The 21,908-nt window shown below is 33.0% G+C and overlaps 2 protein-coding genes across 5 annotated transcripts in view; both read left to right on the plus strand.

Annotated features, from left to right (window-relative positions):
• Nucleotides 1-5,030, plus strand: part of LOC149421822 (cGMP-dependent protein kinase, isozyme 1-like) — a 38,227-nt gene extending 33,197 nt beyond the window's left edge. For all 3 annotated transcript variants that reach the window (XM_089634570.1, XM_089634572.1, XM_089634571.1), the window contains 5 exons: nt 129-241; nt 779-995; nt 2,503-2,734; nt 3,826-4,175; nt 4,644-5,030. In XM_089634570.1, coding sequence (XP_089490696.1) covers nt 129-241; nt 779-995; nt 2,503-2,734; nt 3,826-4,175; nt 4,644-4,785 — 1,054 coding nt within the window. In that variant the 3' untranslated portion in view covers nt 4,786-5,030. The remainder of the gene's footprint in view (nt 1-128; nt 242-778; nt 996-2,502; nt 2,735-3,825; nt 4,176-4,643) is intronic.
• A 1,308-nt stretch (nt 5,031-6,338) lies between these two features.
• Mondo (MLX interacting protein mondo) overlaps nt 6,339-21,908 on the plus strand; it is a 98,322-nt gene continuing 82,752 nt past the window's right edge. For both annotated transcript variants that reach the window (XM_089634061.1, XM_089634062.1), the window contains exon 1: nt 6,339-6,764. In XM_089634061.1, the coding sequence (XP_089490187.1) occupies nt 6,442-6,764 (323 nt within the window). In that variant the 5' untranslated portion in view covers nt 6,339-6,441. The remainder of the gene's footprint in view (nt 6,765-21,908) is intronic.

Consider the following 21,908-nt stretch of genomic DNA (forward strand, 5'->3'; position numbering starts at 1 on the left):
CCGCTCCAGGCAGTTGTCCTACTCTTGTCCAGTGCCAAATAACAATTAATAATGACTGGCAAAACCCAATGAGTGTTGATTTTGATGATGATTTTATGTAATATTAATGCTGCAGTAAATCTTTTCAGACCATTCCACAAGTTCTTAGGTAATATCACAGAGTTAACGGAAACTCACCACAGGGATCAAATATTAACTACTTCAAAGCCTAACAGTGAGAAGCCTTTCGTCTTTACATCAGGTGAGAATTCATTTGGAAAATAGTATTTACATAAAAATAAAAATAAATTACAGCTCTGACATTACAAATTGTGTACAGTCAATGCAAGTTGTTTTTTTTAACAAAAATCAATTATTGCGCTTGTTTGACAAAGCCATAATTGAAATGCTATATCATATCATCATATTAAAGTTGGACAACCAGCTTAAGTCCTCCCTATAAACTGCAGCCTGCTTTCGCCCTCCATTGGCTTGCTGATTCACTCCTTGAAGTCATTTGTTCAGTTTCTATAAGTTTTCTAGGTGCTCATATTCTGGAAATTTTACAATTAGGATCGATCTTGAAAACTCCTATTTGGATAACCCATTTGTAGTAATTTGAAGAATACAGTTTTATGTCCATCGATGCATGTAATCAACTTCCATGTGCCGTTGACTTGTTTTAAAATGTAAACATTTGCTGTTAGGATTTCTAGTTCTATCAAATGCATTTTTTTCAGGATCTGTGTCTATTTTGTAATAAACATCTACTATATTAGTGATTTGTATAACTTTTCAGAATATGATCACATCAAATTGGAAGAGCTGGAAATTATTGGCACTCTGGGAGAAGGGGCGTTTGGTCGAGTGGAGATGGTACAGTACATAGGCAACAAGAGTAAGGTCTTTGCTCTAAAGTGCCTCAAGAAGGCCGACATAGTACATGAACACAACCAGGAGCGAGCTTACAATGAGAAAAACATAATGATCAGATGCAACAGTCCCTTTGTGTGCAAGTAAGAAAAAAATATTCTTATAACTGGAATGGGAATTTCCCAAAACATAATAGACATAATTGTATTTCGGGAAAGGTGAGTCAACAAACTGATCCAACTCTCAGTCAGTCAAAGCCAAAACTTTTAGTGTCCCACTATCAATTTTCACATCGAAACTACTATAAACGAAGCTACTTATTAAAGAACCTCCATCTCAAGTTAATATTCTCTTTCATACATATTAAAATATCTAGTCATTATTCAAGTATCTACTAGCTCAGCTCTGTATAGAACCGGTCAGTGACTGAGTTGACATCGCATCTGGGACCCACCCAGGCATCTTGAGTTCAAGTCCTCTGCTGGCTAAGTCAATCATCACGATACAAGCAACAAGTTAATATTCTCTTTCATACATATTAAAATATCTAGTCATCATTCAAGTATCTACTAGCTCAGCTCTGTATAGAACCGGTCAGTGACTGAGTTGACATCGCATCTGGGACCCACCCAGGCATCTTGAGTTCAAGTCCTCTGCTGGCTAAGTCAACCATCACGATACAAGCAACAAGTTAATATTCTCTTTCATACATATTAAAATATCTAGTCATTATTCAAGTATCTACTAGCTCAGCTCTGTATAGAACCGGTCAGTGACTGAGTTGACATCGCATCTGGGACCCACCCAGGCATCTTGAGTTCAAGTCCTTTGCTGGCTAAGTCAACCATCACGATACAAGCAACAAGTTAATATTCTCTTTCATACATATTAAAATATCTAGTCATCATTCAAGTATCTACTAGCTCAGCTCTGTATAGAACCGGTCAGTGACTGAGTTGACATCGCATCTGGGACCCACCCAGGCATCTTGAGTTCAAGTCCTTTGCTGGCTAAGTCAACCATCACGATACAAGCAATATTTTCTGCTTACTGTAGTGGTAGTAAGAGATTTTCAAATATTGTCAGGTTATACACAGTGGCGGGTCGAGCACTTGTTCGACGTCCCTTGACGGGCACTGTGCGCACTGCGCATGGCTAGTGCTCAGCGGTTTTAGCCTCTTTAACTCAAGTAGTGTGTTGTGTATTATTGTGTATATAAGCTTTAGTAAACTACAAGGAAGGCGAGGAACGGACGTCAGTTCTTCCATAGGAACTATTCTAATTTAAAGCTTAAAAAAAAAATTGTATTATATTTCTGCAAACAATTGCTTTTATGTTTAATTTTGGTGCAGGCAAATCATCAACTATTTTTCTCTTTAAGTAGGTTTCGCTAATATCTGGTGGGGACAAACCCCACTGTCCCCTTTGAAGAACCGTCACTGGTTATTCGTAACCCGGGAATGTATGTTTTTCTTTAAAAAAAAAAGAAGATCACTTAACCTTTTGGAAACCATATTTATTAAGGCTTCAACTGAACCCTGATTCTTGAGCCAATTTGAGATACTCACTCCAAGCATCCCAATGGTGCTTATATATGTACATAAGATGCTAGTAATTATTAAATCCATCAAAAATGTTATCTTATTTCAGGTTATATAATACATACAAAGATAGAAAGTATGTGTACTTCCTGTTGGAGCCTGTTCTGGGTGGCGATGTGTTTTCTATGATGAGCAGGAAGAAGTTCTTGGAGGAACCGGCAGCTCGCTTCATGGCTGCCTGTGTTGTGGAGGCCCTGGAACACCTTCATGGACTGGACATCATTTACAGAGATCTTAAACCAGAAAACCTCATGTTGGACTCTAAAGGCTATGTGAAAGTGGTAAATACATATATTTTACATTATCCAATCGCTTGACCTAAACTAGTTATATACTTATACCCTTATTTATACTTCCCTTACATTCATAACTCTTTCTCAACCATTGAAAATCTGAACCCCCAAAACTTTAAAATTATCGTTCCTCTGTAACACAATATTTAGAAGGTAAGTATTGTGTTAAGCTCCATCATAATGGTTTTGAATTTAGAAAATTAAGAATATCCTTATTTTTAAAATGCTGCAGATTCCACTCCTCAGAAACATAAGTTTACGGTTTTCAAGCACTGTGAAATAAGTCCAATATGATCTTACAAAAATAACTTTGATAATAAATAGCTTAGGAACTGGGATAGAAATGATATCAGTTTGTTGTTACTAGTTCTGCATGTGTAAGTAAAAACAAATTATAGCCTCGGTGTTAGAGACCTAGCAGTAGAGATGCAGATAAAGATGTATTTTTAACTCTTGACAGGCCAAGATGCCAAACGAAACGTCCGTCTGTCGGTCTTCCGGTGACTCCATGATTTTTCTGTCTTATGGGCTTTCAAACTATAGAAATCCCAATTATTCAGTCAATTATAATGGCAACTTATGAATTTGCGCAGGAATACGTAAAATACTAAAATGATATGTCAAGTATTTAAGCTAAGGACGGGTTGTTTCGGCGAATCTGAACAATTCATCAAATTTCAACGTTCATTTTCAAGTTCTGTGAAAGATTTTTTCAAGTTCTGTTTTTATTTCAGTTTTGTCAAGCAACTAGCCTACAATGATATAAAAACAGAACTTGAATAAGTCTTTCACAGAACCCGGAAATTAACGTTGAAATTTGATGAATTGTTCAAATTCTCCGAAACAACCCGTCCTTATAGAGGATAGTAATTTTGGGTACTACCTATTCCCCCACTTGTTAAAAAATTTTATTTGTTAAATTCTGTCACATGTACCTTTAAAAAATTAAAAGTTTAATAAGAATAGGTATACTTTCATAAAATGGTTCCCTTTTATTTTGTTTATAATAATCGTTGAATATATTGCATACCTAGATGCAAAATTAATTGTATGTTTAACACTGCAAAAATTTATTACAGGTTGACTTTGGATGCTCCAAATTCTTGTCCATCGGTATGAAAACCGACACCGTTGTTGGTACACCAGAATATTTGGCACCAGAGCTGATTAAGAACATGGGTCACGACCGAGCTGTGGACTATTGGGCCCTGGGCATATTCATCCACGAGCTGTTGCTGGGAAGACCTCCATTCCGACACCAAAACCCCAGCAGAACGTTGAAGCTCATTGTGAAGGGAATAGACTCCATCGAGTTTGATCCAAAAATAGGTCGAATGGCTCAAATACTGATAAAGCAACTGTGCAGGCCTATTGCAGTAGAAAGATTGGGTTATGCTAAAAATGGCTTCAAAGATATAAAGAATCATGAGTAAGTAATGTTCACAAACTTATTTGCAATTTAAATTTTTTTTTATTTTGCTTATATAATTATCGTCATTCAGAATGCAATACCGAGAATGTGATTATTTTTCCAAAGGTGATATTTTAATTAGATTCGATTTTGTAATCATTTTCGCGAGAGAGTTGTTTTATGGACAATATTATGTAACACCGCATGCAAGTTTTCCAAGGGTAAGTGGATAATATTCTGGGCAATACTCCGTATGTGTCGTTACTTTTCTCTCTCTTGAACTATTTGCTTCATGTTGCTTACGCGATATTGCATGCCGAATAATGATGTTATAAATATACATTGTGATACAGTAATGTTGCAATCAAATGGTATTACTTTTGCATTCTAATTGAATTTATTTGAACTGGACAGGTTCGATAATATTATGGATACTTATTCATTTTTAGGCAGGTTGCATCATCAATTAATATTTTAACTTTCCAGCTGGTTCAAGGATTTCAAGTGGGAGAAACTCAGGTCCAGAAAAATGAAAGCACCCTTCGTGCCATCATTGAAAAACATGTCCAAATATCCTAAAGTACATATTCCTCCAGATGAAACATCAAACTGGGATGCAGATTTCTGAAAAATTATAACATTTGTTTTTTATAAATCAAGTGATATATTTAAATTTTAATGAAAGCATATTATAAATATAATATTTGTTGAATATGTTTTAATATTGTAAGTTTGATCGAGAACTTTGGTAAAAAAATACCACATCAGAAATGATACACTTACTTAGTGTCGCTGTTCATTTTATCAATGAATGTGATATTAAATATTACTTAGTTATTTAAAGTAATTATTTATTCTTTTCCTTATGAGTTGTGACTGAATTTAATATTATAATAAAATTAATTATTTTAATAAAGCGTTTTTCTTTTTGCGGATTTTTCATGCCTTTTTGTAGTCCAGTCTTATAAAAATGCAAATTTTTATCCGGCTATGTCTTGATACATAGTACAATAGTAAGGGATTTGGGAATCAGAAAGGAATAATTATAAAAAAATATAAAGCCAATTAATTTATTTCTCTAAATAGTATTAAAAAGTCGTAATCCGTGTCTGTCTGTTTGTACGCTTAGTTCTTCTAAGACACGCAACGGATTTTGATATGGTTTTCATTTTTATGGAAGAAATTTTCTAAATGATAGTAAAAACCCTATCGATATCCGTTGCGGTTTTTAGAAGAACTAAGTGCACGAACAGACAGACGCGGATAACTAATTTATTTTATACTATTTAGAGATAATCATATTATATTATCAACCCTTTTCACCCACTTTTTAATAGAAAAAATGTCACTAAAAAAATAATATAAATTGTATTTGAACATTGCTCACAAAGAAAATAAAATTATCAATTTAGTTAAAATTTTCAAGAGGTACGGGTTCAAAAACTATCACATTACCATAATGGAGATGCGCCTCTATTAGAACGTCACAAAATTAAAACCTCAAAACAGTGTCAATTATTTATTTTTTTAGAAGTCGAAAATATACTTAAAATGCATTACACACCTCCCTTCAATCGGGGGCGATTTAGGGAGAGTAGTGGTGGGGGTAATATTGGCGTCTTCTCTACACACCCGCCCCTGTCCTGCCATGGTGTGAAACTCATAAATAAACCACTCTGTGAAACTAATCGTGCAGCAAAGAGCTCGCCGATCAAGATGGCGCCAACACTTTCCTAACAAGAGAAAATAGGAATGGCTCTGGCGGCTCTGGCACTTTCTTTCCGAACTGATATTGTGGGGTTGCCGCGCCGGTACCGATTTTCGGAGTTAGAGCCGATTTTTCTACTATTTTTCTACGCGGTGGTCAAAGAAACAATCTAGGGTACTCCCCACCACTGCCCCAATATTGCCTTTGATTGCAGGGAGGTACGTAAGGCATAAATCAACTATTGTGTAAGGCCTTTTGACAGTTTTTATCCACTGATTTTCATGCGACTGCTACAATGTGCGTGTTCAAAAGTACCCCTTATTATAACTAATATGGCTGATAAATTCGTTCAAACGAAAGCGTGAAAAATATTTTCTATGGTATTTAATAGACAACATCATGAAATTAGGTACACATCAGTACACATGGTAGGAATAATAAGAATAATAATATTTCATTTATATCAACAGAACATGGCGATTTCGGTGAGATGTGGGCTTCTGCGATCTTTTTTAATATTTATTTTTTGAGTGTTTATATCAGTGTCAGTGTAAAGTCAATGAATAATTCATCCAAATGCAGTGCGGAGAGCTGATATATCGCGAAGTGTCCACGATGACTAAAGGTTCAAGGAGTCAAAGTCGACCAGAGAAGGAAACTATCCACTCTGGTCACTTTATGGTTTCTCACTTTGAAGCTGAAGCTCAGGATGATGAAGATGACCTGGCTATGCCTGTGCCCGAAGAGGATGAAGTTGATATTAAATTTGGACAAGTACCCGTCATAGGCATTAGCGTTAATGCCCTGGTCAGGTCAAACAAAGATGAGCAATTACAACAACAAATATCTATTGAAACTTCTCTCAACAAACTTTTCCACTGCATGTCACTGGCCTACAGGTAATTTAAATGTTTCTCTTTTATGAAAGGTTATTTTCATTAATCTGTTAAACTAATCGTATTGTCAAACTTATTTGGATTAGCTACCATAACACTATTTATAGTTAGTGCCACTACTCAGGTGTTTTGTGACGTCAACATGTACAATTTTTTTTGTTGAATTTTCCATTAGATCTTATTAAGTTACCCAAACTACTTGATAAATAAATAGGGTCATCTTCTAGTTTCCCTTTTTTTGGGTTCCCATGTGTCAATATTTTTCATAGAAATTTTATGGGCTGTCAAGTGAATGTTGACATTATTTTGACAGCTAACGGACATATTTCGTAGGTACATTTAATATTTGTACAATTTAATTGATATCCAATAAGACAGCTTCCTAATTATGTTATTTGTGAGATGAAAATTTTGACATTAAAAATTCTTTTAAATTTTTTGACAGATAGACAAAACCATATGTTTTCTTGCTGTGTTTCATAAAATTCAAGTCAAAAGTTTCGAGCTGTTCATAACAATATGATATTTATCAAACTTGATTATTATCTTAGTAATTATACAACTTATCCATTATTATGCCATTACTTAAAAAAATCCATTTCATTTAAAAGAAGAGATTCATTGGCATATTGTTACAGTTTCATTTATGGCAGGATTGGTTGGTTGGTTCAGTACATTTCCTAGCTGAATCTTTTATTGATTCTTTTGACTTCTGTGACATCTTATTTTATATAACCAACATTCCAATTGGTTTTACAAAAACAATGTATTATTTCTCTGATACCATCTTAAACTTTCTACCTTCAACGGCTTGGCTTGAATAATTTGAGTTGTTTATTTTTATGAAAACAATTATAATGATTCTTAATATCCACATTAGTACATTTTCCTTCTGAATTTGTGTGAGGAAATTTTTTTAATTTAAACAAATTTAATTTTACAATATCGAAGACTAGAGTGTGCGGACCCTCGGTCTAGTTTGTTTTGCCGACTACCCTTCGCTGGCTACAGACTTAGTCAATACCTCAGTTTGTAGAAAGATTGGCTTGAAGTTGAGCGGCTTGAGTTAAAAATTAACAACGGGTACCAATTACCTTTTTATGACAAGAGTATTGGGGATGACAGTCTTGCGATATACTCTCTATTTCATCATATCGCTCGCCTTATATTCCCGATGGGAATGAATAGCGAGCGAGCGGTATGCTTAAATAGGCCAAGCCACGAGAATACACCGTGATCTGTCACAGGCATAAATAGATTTGTACTATAAATCTTTGCGTTTATTATAGGTAAGTTGTTTCATTACAACTGCTTTGCATTAATATGACAGCGTTAATTAGGTACAAACAACTTGTCATAAATGTTTTTAATTGCTGTTGTTGGAGGTGCCTAATTGAATCAAAGCATCCTAGATCCAACTAGACATAACAGATAAAATCATGGGCAGCCTGCGCAGTAAACACCTTTTTGTTTGTACTACCCCAGACTCACTGAGTATGAGTTGTTTTAATGCCTTGACACCTTATAGTGACGATGTGGGTTTGCCTCCAGCAAACACCGAGTCATCTTCAATCTGTCATCCTCCCTCTGCAAAGGTCCTGTTGCCTTACAGAATTGCTGCTTGATGTATTCTATTCAACAACTTTTCCTTCCAGGTATACGAGGGTTGAGGCTGGATATAATATAATGTACCTACTTAGCATCCTTAATAAATGTGTTCATATCTAAAACATGCATTGCACATTCCTTCAAATATTGACATGTTCAAGGTCTGCCTGAGTTGTATAATCAATAATTGATTATTTTTTTAGTTACTATTACTCGTATGTAATAGAACAATACTTGTTATTATCTTCATTATTATTAAAAAATATATATTATATTCTTAGCAGATAACAGTACTAGTGGGGTCAAGCCTAATTAAAACAAGGTGGTTTTTCGTGTAGTAACTCTGCTTTCATCATTATTGGGTATAATATGGTCATCAAATCATAGTTATTTATGAATAAATAAATTAAAATTAATGTTTGCATCTCATTCCAGAGTGAAAGATACTCACAGCATCGCCCTGATAAGAGACCACCACTCGGAATTGAAACGTTGCTTGAAAAAATTCATAAATATCACATAAAAGATGCAGTTTCTGAGCATTCGGTTATACATTGCCAGGGTTTGTTTACGGAGCGCAATGACGCCTTGCTCTTCGTATTAATATTAGTGGGTTCGTCATTTCTATATTATGATAAAACTTTTATTTATAAACACATTGTAAATATAATGCGACTTGTAAGGTTGGAACAGTGCAAACTTGACATATTATCACTGCATTTGTACGGTTAAAACCTGGTTTAAGGCCGGCTTTATCATACTAACGTTGAACCAGCAAATAAGAATCTAATTAGTACGCTGGTAAAATATATTTTCGCAAGGCACTTCTCAATGCGTTAACTCATATTTTTTCAAATGGTTCTCTATGATACTTCTAATTATCCAAATAATATGATAGAATATTTTACGTACAATTTATAAGCTTAGACCACTTGTTTAAATAATATTATGAATATTTATGGGTCGATGTGACCAAATTTGATTATCAGCGCAAAGTAACATTAGTTAAATATGTGTTTAATAATGTTCTGAAGGTCAGTAGATCAAATTATTATTAGTATCATAATCAGCCTGTTTCAATACATCATTGTAAAAATCAAGGCTTCCATAAAAACCTGTCCTCGGTGATCTGCTTGTACTCCTTGCTTTTTATGATATTTTGTCCAATCTTTTTACTTGTTTAGCCTTTTCATCATTGTTTCTTGGTTGCTAACTATACCCATCCCAGAACAGAAACGGTAACATACTTTACACATAAATAACTGAAAACAGAAACGCCCGGGTTGCAGGCAATGAAATGAAAAAAAAGAAATTCTAATAAGCAGCTATTTTTTTACATAACGGATTGTTTATAGCGAGTTTGATTGCCACATGTGATTCAGTTGTATTTTTATTTAAGTAAGTAATTCTTAACCGCTTGTGGGCCGGAAGTGCCTATCGGCAACAAAAAATTTGTACCCGTTGAATGCCGCCGCGGTCGAAAAGCAACTTACTTTCTTTTCATGGGGTTTGGCATTGTAAAAAATGTTCTTAGCTTACTAAAATAAATCTTATTCGATTGGCAAACAACTTAAAAAATGGGACGAGAGTTCTAGGTTTGTGTTTCGTAAAGAACAGTAGAGAAGATGAGATCCCAAAATTTGAATTGTGTCATTCTACAAAATTTATACGATTTTCGAAACTAGGTACTTTATTTATTTACAGGGAAGACTGAAATAATTACATTTTCATTCTAAAGAACACATATTTGACTTTTGAAAAACATAATAAAACTTCATGAATATTTCTTTTCATATATTTTTTTATAAAATGAGAGAAACAAAAAACATTATTCTGGGGAAACTACCTATGGTAGATTTTATACTATTTTTATAAATATTATATAAATACATTATCTGGTAATACAGTACAATTTACATAAACATAATTTTACAAAAAACACATAAGTTATTACGAAAATAGAATCAGCTGGCGTACAGCGAGCTGCGTGTAAAATTATCTTCGGCCCACGACGGAGGTATTAGGTCGCGGAAGCTCGGTGTTCCAAAGGTTATGCCTTTTGCAGTAATACAGATAAGCATTTCTTTGTTATCCTTTCCCACAAATAGAGTTAACTTTGAGGTATTATTATTGTTTACACTACTCCTGAAATTTCAATTTTAGAAGTTTCTTATCAATTTCTTTTCACCTTTGATTTAGGAACTTGAATTTTATAATTTATTTATTTTTTATAAAATATAAAATTTACTAAAAATATATGTATTTATACATATATTTTTTTAACAGTGCTACCCATCTCAGTTGAGAAATTCATTCTCGTGTTTGGGATGGGGAGCAGTGCCATTACAGTATTACGAGTAATTCAAGTGCATAATATAATGTATACGACATAAAAGAAATAATAGGGCACATAGATAACAATTAAGTGATAAATTATTGTAAATAAAATATAGACAGATACACACAGGTAATAACACTTTTTCAATAAATTGTATTATGAAAGTGAATAAAGATTTTTAGAGGATGTGTCTTTTAACTTTACTTACATAGATCAGTGATGTAATTTGACGAGGATTTATTTACATTATAATAAATCATCTAAATCCAAAAACTTTATCTGCATTTTTGGGTTTAAGTTTTTTATTAGACCATAATTACGTTATAATAATGCAAGCTTTATTGGCAGAACACCCAACAACAGTGTATTATTCTTTGAAAACTTTGTAATTAAGAAATGGAAACACTTCTTTTACTATATCTAGGAGAAATAATAATTTTCATGGACTTTCCTGGTTTGGCAGCCTTTTTTTTTAAAGTAAGATGTACCATCCCCAGTTTACGAATAACCTGAATATATTTTTAAATCTCCTGTCTTTATAGTTGACCATCAGAAAGACCATTTTAGTCCAGTTTGACTTTGGTGGGGATATGGCATCCAGTTGCAGGAAGCATAATAGTTTCTATTTTTCTTAGTATGTATATAAATAACAAATTGAAATTATTGAGAGTAAATTTTCAGAATAGAGTATTTTCCTAGTTAATATTTCTATTAATTTTTTTTCATGTGCATCGGAAAAATACTTGCCAATCGACCACATAAGTAAACCAACGTTCGTAGAAGTCGGCACTTGGGTATGTGACTGTTCAATGAAATTTAGTGAGCTTATGGATATTTTTTTAAAAGAAAAACATGCGGGCCCTACGAGTAACCGGACAATATTTGAAAATCTTCTATTACCACCACAGTAAGCGGAAAATGGTGCTTATGTTGCGCATGTTGTGATGGAGTATTTAGCCAGCCGAGGAATTGAAGACACTATGCCTGGGTGGGACCCAAGCGCGATGTCAACTCAGCCACCGACCGTTCGACACCGATTGTAACAGTAGTTGCCGTTTGTGATGAGTGCTTTTAGTTTAGACCGTAGACATCCAATAGCAGTGCTCATTGCTACATGTTGGATATTGCCATCCTCTTACCAGATACTTTCTATATAATTATATGATTCTTTAAGACCTGTCGCTTCGGAAATGTCTTTACCCTAAGATAATACAAAAATAATGGTATTTTGGAACATCTAAAAAGGGGTTCCATGATAATTCAACACACTTTTAAAAATTGATATAAAGTCATTAGAAACGATGAAAAAAATTTATTTTTTTAACCTAACCTACTTAACCCAGTTAATAAAGTTTTTGTTTGATCACTTTCCATGACTTTATATAACTTTTTAAAGATGTGATGATTTATCCGGTCACCCTAAAAAGGATGCTATTTTTAGGTGTAATTTTATGATTGTATTTTGTAAATTGCCACGGATCTAGGAAGGTTAATAAAGCACATGATATATTAGTTTTAATCACAGACAAACGATATATTGTGTATTACCCAATGAGTAAAAATATAGTGGTCTGTTTATCAGTTGCATGTTTGTAATAAAGGAGATATGTATTCCTGTACATAGCCAATAGATACTATGATGATATCTGGTACAAAACAACCATTAGGTACTCAGCACATAATAAAAGGGATTATGAAAACTTATCAAAATAAGATAAGGTATGGTGTAGTACTACATGTGTTAGTATCAAATTTGTATGTAGGTACATTAATTAATTACTTACACTAAACCTTCTGGACAGTTAATGGACTACCTGCTAACATTGGAAGTATCCTCGCTTAAGAGCGACAAATGGCTTTCTAAAAAATTTTTCCAAATAGATTTTTTAGTAATCAAGTGTTATTTACAATGTCCTTTATCATGAATCCATTTTATTCATTGAAAAATAACACTTCGATAAAAACTCTATTTGGCAAAAAATGTTAGTAAGCTACTTGGCTGCGCATCGTTTTAGCATATTAAATTTGTAAAATAAAAATGCGGTTCGATGGGCTTAAATTTAAATTACAAGCGAACGATTTACACTGGAGCAACTCCTCTGCTAACCACAAGCTAATGCTTCCTTGGAAGAGTAGTATAAAAATATTTTAACATAGAAAACCAATGTAAATCGTATTTTATCTGTAATAACTTTATTTTTTATGTAAAAAAATTATAAATAAATAAATAAAGAAATATATCAAAGTTTACAAAAATACTAATATTAATATTTATGAAATGTGTTAAATTGTGTATAAATATGTATATTTTTAATATGCGCGAACTAACTATGATGCTAATGACTCAGATTTAGAAAACGGCATTTTTTTTTTTTTTTACGCGTAACCGGTTTTATGATTTTTGTCCTCTCCCCCATACACTTCAATGCACTGTGCATCTGGGGGAAAATATTTAAAAAAAAAACGATTTTTTCCATGCATATTTTTAAGCGAAAATTCGTACACCCTTGAAAAGATCTAGTTGCGAGAGATCGTAAACCATTAAACTCATGTTAATCTTTCTTATTGTGAAACTTTATCTTAATAAAATTAATCACCCAGAACAATAATGTTACTTGTTTATCGCTTAAGTCCTTTCAACATACAATGTACACTTGTTGGTTCTCAAAGTGTTGGGTTTTACACACTTAATCTTACGTCAATCTAGATCAGTGTTTTTCAATCTGTAGGTCGGGAGCCCTAGGGGGGTCGCTGGCAAAAGGAAAAAAGCGAGTAACTACAATAAAAACACTATTTCATTGAGAAGGATGGTCTTGTTTATTTTTCAATAGTATACGCATCCTTACCAACTTACCCCGTACTTAATTTCAAAGCTCTTGCGGCTTCCTTGCAGAGTGTAGGCCGTCATAATGAATATAGGGAGCAAAATAGAGAAAATAATTAACGTATTTAAATCACCAACTTTTTGTCTGTATTTTATTTCTAATGTATGTAAATGACATTTTCCAACAGAAAATCAAAGGTGAATAATTAATCTCTTATGCTGATGATACTGTTTTATTAATAAAAGGTCAAACATGGGAATTAGTTAACAAACTTGCAAATGAATGTATTAATATCTTAAAATCATGGTTTGATAATAACCTACTCACACTTAATGCCAAAAAAACAACATATGTATTATTTTCACTACAAAAAATACCTAAACACAAAGTAAATATCATAATCCATGATGAAAATTGTGACAATGTCAACTGTAAACTACTTAATCCTATTTGTACTGTAATCAACTCTTCTTCTGAAATTAAATATGTTGGTGTGATCATCGATGAAAATCTGAAATGGAAAAGCCATATTACGGAGTTAGTAAAGAGAATAAGGAAATGTATATATATATATGTTAGGTTAAGAAATATTTTAAATGTGAAAATACTAAAAAATGTATATTATGCTCTTGTCCACTCCCTGCTTATTTACGGAATCATAGGTTTGGGAGGATCTTATAAAAACAACCTAAACTCAGTAAAAGTCTCGCAAAAAATTATTATAAAGGTAATACTTAAAAAAAACTCTACTTTCCCAACAAAATTGCTTTTAAAATTGTTTCCAGTACCAAATATTGATGATATATTTAAGCAAACTTCCATTATAAAAATGTGTAAAGAAAAAAATAACACAGAATATCAAGAATTTTACAAACTCATGAGAAATGGAAATCAATTTATTACGCCAATCTTTAAAACAACTCAAATGCAAAACCATTATATTTACCAAGCCATAAAAAACTACAATAATCTCCCTTCCTAATTGCGCTGTATTACGAACCAACAAGAACAAATAAATAAAATCAAACTTTTTTTCCAAAAAAACTTATAGTTAAAAAAATATATATATAGTTTACACATAACATAATATTATAACATTGAATCTAAGTAAGAATCGTGGCTCCCTTATCAGGCACAAGAGCTCCTCTTTTCTGATAAGGTATACATGACCAATTATGAACCTTAATATTATATTTTGCCAAATATGTATGTATTAATGTAACCCATATGATCTATATTAAAATAATATCTGTAGCCAAAGGGAGTCGCCAGAATTTTTCCACCTGTAAAGGGGTCTTAACACTGACACCCCTTAACCCTTACAGTGCCATCTAATATGCTTAGCGGCCCACCGTGCGCCGGCTGATATTATTTTCGTAATAATTTACTTGTTTTTTTGCAAAATGATGTTTTTGTAAATTGTACCGTCACCAGATAATGTGTTTATCTTCTTAATATATAAAAATCATGTGTCACTGTGTTTGTACACGCTAATCTCCGAAACCGCCCAACCAATTGCATTGAAATTTTGTGAATTTGGTTCCAGCTTGAGATGTAGGATATTTTTGGACCCGATAGGTGGCGCTGTTGTCGAGATCTAAAAAAAAATTTCGACTACTTTATTTTTCAGACAAATTTTAACTTCCCTACATAGTCTCTGGCAGGACAACGTCTTATATTATAAAATGCATTCCAAATGGTCGAGTCAAATTCTAACTGGTTTCTAATCTTAACATATAAAAATTCATCCTGTGTATGTTTGTTCTCGCAAAGTAGTCGACTGATATCGCTGAAAATTTCAACGTTTTTTACTAGTGCCAGGAGTGTTTAGAGATGTTTAAATGGTAGAAGTCGGGGACGCCCGGAGAATACTTAACGCGACATCTCTGCACCGTAACGAGATACAGAGTTGATAATGTAGTTTTTTAACAGTTACATTGTGGTATACAGTAGTGAATAGTGGAAGAAGTCAGAGGCGCCCGAGAAAGACATTAACAATAGCGAAGCATTTCGGTGGATCCACTAGTATATTTATAAAAATTACATACATCAATCCTATGTAGTTTCCCCAGAATAGCTACGTATATTCAGAGAAATATTTTTTTCTCGCTTTATAAAAAATACAAAAATATTCTTGATGTTTTATTATATTTTCCATAGTGTTAAAAAAGTATTTTTTACAACAAAAAAATGTACAAGAAATTACACGAACTACGCGTTAGACTACGCGTTGAAGAATGACTCGGTAGTAACATTGTTATTATTTTTAAATGGCTGCTCTTTACGAAACAAAAAGGAAGAACTCAAAATTTTTTATCGTTCCATAATTTATCTCACTGTTTATTTTGTTGCCAATCGAATAAGATTTATTTTAGTAAGCTACTAACATTTTTTACAATGCAAATCCCACGAAAAGAAAGTATGTTTTGAATGTGCCTATCGGCCACGTGGCGTTCAACGGGTACATTCTTTTCGTGTCCGATAGAATCTTCCGGCACTTGAAGAGTTAATGTAATGTTTTGGTTTTTAAATCATAAATGTGTCAGCACTATTTAAAAAATATATTATTTCAAATCATTAATATTTTTTCTTTTTTTAAATACTTTTCGAAATTATAAAAATAATTAAATCCTATTTGAATTTCGATTTTTTTTGTTGTTGAATGAATTAATTAATGAACGCATGAAATGGAATCTTTAGTTTAAATTAACACACGTCTCGACATCCGATCAGTCGGCAGATAGACTCGTTAACGATGACAATGCATTATATCACTCAATCTTGGTGGCACTCGTGCACACACATGCGCGCGCACACATATTTTTCTGAAATTAGATGACATTTAGTAAATAAAAAATTACATCAAAATGTATATTTTAAAATACATTTATTAATAAAAATTAATCAACCCGTAAAAAAACCTTTTATTTTACTACTACGTATTTTAATAAAACTGACACCTATCTTATTTATATAATTTTTTTTCTTATGAATTATTTTTCAAAGGTTTTACCTTTGATTTATAAATATAAGTAGGTAGGAACCTCTACGATATGTATTTTGCCTCGAAAATCTTTTACGAAAATAATTTTAAATACCTCTGTATTTGTTTATTTGAGTTATTATTATTCATTAAATTAATTTATATGGTTTATACTAGAATCGAACTGTGCCTAGTAAAATAATTGTTTAATTTTTATAGTGCTGTTTTCGTGAAAAATCGCTTAAGGGCGCTTTAGAGCACTACTAGAGCATATTTATATCTATGCAAGTTAAAAATATTAGACTTTTCACTAGTTATGTAGATACATTTTTAATAAATTATTGTTTACCTACTGTTGATATGAATAAGCAGTTAAAATCACGTGTGGCACATCGCAAGACTTTTTTGATTTTACAGAAATATTCTTAGGTCAGGATGTGTACCAAAAAGCAAACATCATACGTGACTAGTAAACAACATACGTCACCAGTCAAAACGTCGCCATACACTAGTAATTAGTAATATGGCTCGTATCTTTGTTTAAGGTAATCAATAAATATAATTACCTCATAAGATGACATTCTGAATGCCCATATTAATGTTCTAAAAAAACCTTTTATTTTACTACTACGTATTATTTCAAGTGCCTCTAATGGGCTAGTCAAAACATAGTTAACCTGACTCGAATGAGAGCAAGGAATTACGCATAAATGTACTCCCTAATATTCCTATTATTATTTTAGGGATTAAATCCAGCTTAGCAGGTATCAACTACATGACCTGCGACAGGTTTTGAGCGTCCAAACGATGGAGCAGTCTATGCAAATGTGATGAACCCGACACACTTTAACCAACGATTTCTGAGCTTATTTGAAATGAAAAAAGTCTTTTTCACTGTCGGCAACCCAGCCGTTCATTGTAAACAGGGCCGGCCCTACGCGGGCGCAATTGGAGTAGGGTTTTGGTGCGTAATTCCGCTCCGGGCGCACAGTGGGCTGAAAATCGCCTTTCATAGACATAGAAATAAATAAATAAACCAATTTTTGAGGCTGGAACTCCAACTGATATTTCAAACTATAGACCTATCTCCATTTTATCATCACTGTCCAAAATTATAGAAAAAATTGTAAAAAAAAGACTTATCGACCATCTTCTCTCGCCAAACCAGCATGGGTTCAGAGAAGGGCTAAGCACAGACTCAGCTATTCTAGAATTAACATCACACATAACACAAGCCCTAGATAAAGGTGATAAATGTCTGGCAATATTTCTGGACTTGGCTAAGGCATTTGATACAGTCTCTCGTCCAATCCTTCTAGCTAAACTACAGAAAATCGGAATAAAGAATAAGGCATTTGAATGGTTCAAATCATACCTGACAGACAGAAAGCAATGTATTAAGCTACCATCACAAAAATCGTATCAACCTACCAGAATTAATTTTGGTGTACCACAGGGCAGCGTACTCGGTCCTATACTTTTTCTCATATACATTAATGACTTATGTAGATTACAAATTGATGGCAATATAATCACTTTTGCCGATGATACTGCCTTAGTAATAAAAAGTAAAACATGGGAAGAAACTTTTCATAGAGCAGAACTAATCTTGAAAATTACTAAACAATGGCTGGATAATAATTTACTCACATTAAATATAAGTAAAACAAAATACCCAACATTTAGCACAAATAATCCAAATCAACCCTCAATTAATCATGTACTAAAAATACATTCCTGTAGGGATATATCTAGCTGTCTATGCAACGCACTGGAACGAGTAGATTCAATTAGATACTTGGGCGTAATAATCGACAATAAACTTCGATGGGAAGATCATGTAATTAATGTCACGAGCCGTATAAGGAAACTGGCATATATTTTCAGAGCATTGCGAAATATACTAAACAAAAACACACTAAAAACAGTATACTTTTCCCTGTGTCAATCAATTTTATCGTACGGTATAATTGTCTGGGGAGGATGCTCTAAAACTGTACTAGATCCACTAATAAAAGCCCAAAAATTGATAATACGGACTATCTACAAAGCACATTATATACAACCCACGAAGGACTTATTTAAAGACTTTAAAGTTCTTAATATAAAATCCGTATATGTAAAAAATGTTACCTCTTATTTTAAATTCAAATTTACAAAAAAATATATATCCGATTCAAATTATAACACAAGATACTCGAACCAATACAACTATATTATTCCGGCAACAAAAACTTCAATGGCACAGTCCCAGTTTAACTTTCTTGCCCCTAAAATATTTAACAATTTATCAATTGAAATAAAGTCAATAACCAAATATCTCACTTTCAAAAAGGCGCTTGATGACTTTTTGATTAATGATTGTGACAGTGTTAATCACTTGTTTCTCATTCTCAGATAGTGAATAAACAACTATGTACAAGTAGGCATGTGTATATGTGTGTATGTATGTATGCATACATATATATATGTGTATGTATGTATGTATACATATATATTTGTATATCTTTGTATGAATATGTATGCATCTATAAATATGAATAAGTGTGTGTGTGGATGTATGCGTGTACACGCGTATTTACGCGCTCATACATGCATGTACACTTACACAACCAGAAAAGAGAGTTATGTATTTGATCTTTTCCTGCATAATAGCATGTCTTAGACTTCTAAATTATTTTTTTTTTGTTTTTCTTTATTTTTATTTCTTCTTTATTCTTTTTATTTTCCTTTTTTTTGTCTTCTGCTTTCTACTTTAACATTTTTATATTTTCTATTTCCATTATAATTCATTCTAATATAATCTTTCATACTCTAAACATGTATAAATATTTAATTCATATGTTAACACTAAAGCTTACATACTAACTATATACCATTAGTCGCCACGAGACAGGCAGTCGCCTAGTGTGGTGATTTAATGTATCACATGTAAGAAAATGTATTATTGTATTATCATGTATTCTATAAATAAAAAAATAAATAAAAATAGAGACTTGAATTTTCTTTTGTGATTTCTTAAACTCTTTTGGCTTGCAGTGTAAATAAAATATTGTAAACTAGACAAAGCATACTCATATGTAAAGCATTTAAGCATTAAAATGAATCATCAACATAAAATTTTTTTTTTTCAACTTTGAGGATTTAAAAAAAAAAGCGCAAGTGGCGCCACAATACGAAGTATGTCAAAAAATACAAATAAATAGTAGTATATCTGTGTGTAAGGATATAATGGCCAACCTTATGATTCCAGAGATAGCCTCATTTTTAATGTCAGTGTCATACATTTTTTCTTAAAAAAATGATAACTCCTTCATTTGTACACGCAATTGCTTCATACGAAATTTTATAGCATAATAATGATCAGCAGAATCCATTTCTAGCAAAAAAAAAATACCCTTGAAAATTCAAGTATCTATGTCTATGAAAAGCGATTTTCAGCCCACTGTGGGGTGCCGAATTGTCAAGACGCTGTTAATACCTAACAGTCCTAACCCATCGCCCTTAAATTATTTTTCGCTAAAACAGCGCTACACAAAAATACAAATCATCCGGATATTATTGATTACAGTGTGCGTCTAATGGTTTTTACAACGAGCGTCAAAATTTTACTCGCGCCAGGCGCCGTTTGGCTCAGGGCTGACCCTGATTGTTGATGGGGGGGGGGGGGGTTAACCGGATCACCAATAATTTGAAGAGATATTTAATAAATTAGCACTACTCATTTTTCTCCGTGTAGTACGATCTTGCCACAGAGCTTTACTGTACTATTATTATCAAATGGAGATATTATTTAACCGTCCCACGGTTTGTTTAACGCCTTCTTAGTACCCTCGCCTACCCTTCTTCCCTTCATTAGCCGACTCTGCCCCTGAGACCGCCCCCACACGGCGGCACAGCGACTTTGAGAATCGCTGCGCTGGGCGTGACATGACCTTGCGTTGATATCCGTATTCCTAAAAATATTTTCAGAAATACTGATATGATTCTTTCACAATCGCAATAATTGTGTGCCCTAGAAAATATCTTACTTTTTCCGCTTTATGACCAGCGGATAAACTAAACGTCAAATTCCTCAACTTATCTAAGACAGTTATGCATAACCTTTTCAATAGTTTATGTATTGTTTATTGTTCGCGTACCGCAAAGGCTAAAAGTGTATAATAGTACAATATTTTAAGTGTGCATATTAGTGAACACGTTGTGATAATATGTGTAAAACAAGTAACACTAGGTCACGTAATGCGAAAAAGATGATTTAAAAAAAAACTTCACCGCAAAAAGTTTCAAAACCTTTGAGTAGAAAATTTCTCTGCATATATAAAATATTAATTGATCTGCTAAATATTGATATCTGGATACATAATATTAGGTTTATAATCAACTACCCCGCAATGTTTTCTCTTGAAGCCACCTTGTTGTTTCTGTTGTCACTTCGCTATGTATCGCACACCAAAGTTGGCATAGGTATTGAAGAATTTTTCTAATGCCTTTTTACCGTATTTTTGAGATGATCGTTTCAAATAAATATTTTTTTAAATACACGGAGAAAACTTAGTGTTATAAAATATTGCTATTTTATTGAAAATCTCTTCAAATTATTCGTATTCCTGTTAAAAGCGGGACTGTAGGCCTTTAACAAATGAATTGACAGATTTTCTAATAAATAACAGTAAAACACGTGTATTAGAAAATATAAAAATCGAACATTTTGCATTTCGTTATTATATGATAACAGGATAAACGCAGCTGCATCAACACGTGTTCCTATATATTATGAGAGTAGTAATAGTTTATTAGGAAATGGCCTACTTTCACCTTTTTAACAGGATTGTTATTAATCAGCAATAAGACAAGTATTGATGTAGTGTATCTAAGTGTGCACCAGAAAGGGTTTACAAAAACCCTGTATGTACAAGGCCATTTTTGATCTTTCTTGAGATAGAATTGAACCGCAGTGACAGCAAACATTTAGATGAATCGAAACGTCAGATACTTCCCGGTTCCCTCCCCTTCCCACTACCTTCAGTCTCACAACAAACCCCAATTTGGGATGCCATAGTCTCTCTGGCTCCAGACGGTTTGTAGCAGCTGGAACTCTTGTGCGGCATTCGCATAAAAATATAATACTTTAAATGTATATTGTCCTGAAGAACGTTGACGAGTATGCATTTTGTGCAAAGAACTTTTTTTATTCGTAAAAAAATAAATTGAAGTGTGTTGGATCGCTGATCTAAAACGAAAACAAAATGATTCTATCTGTACGAACTCAGCACTTCTTATCTATTGCGTGTAATGTGTTATCTCACTTCGCAGTGTTTTGTTGTATTCTCATCACAGAATCAGTCTCATGAAATTTAGAAAATCACGTAATAACTGTTTCTTACTAATAA

Source organism: Hesperophylax consimilis, chromosome 8 (assembly GCF_061612785.1).
Source record: "Hesperophylax consimilis isolate HC1 chromosome 8, BYU_Hcon_1.0, whole genome shotgun sequence".
Lineage (NCBI taxonomy): Eukaryota > Metazoa > Arthropoda > Insecta > Trichoptera > Limnephilidae > Hesperophylax > Hesperophylax consimilis.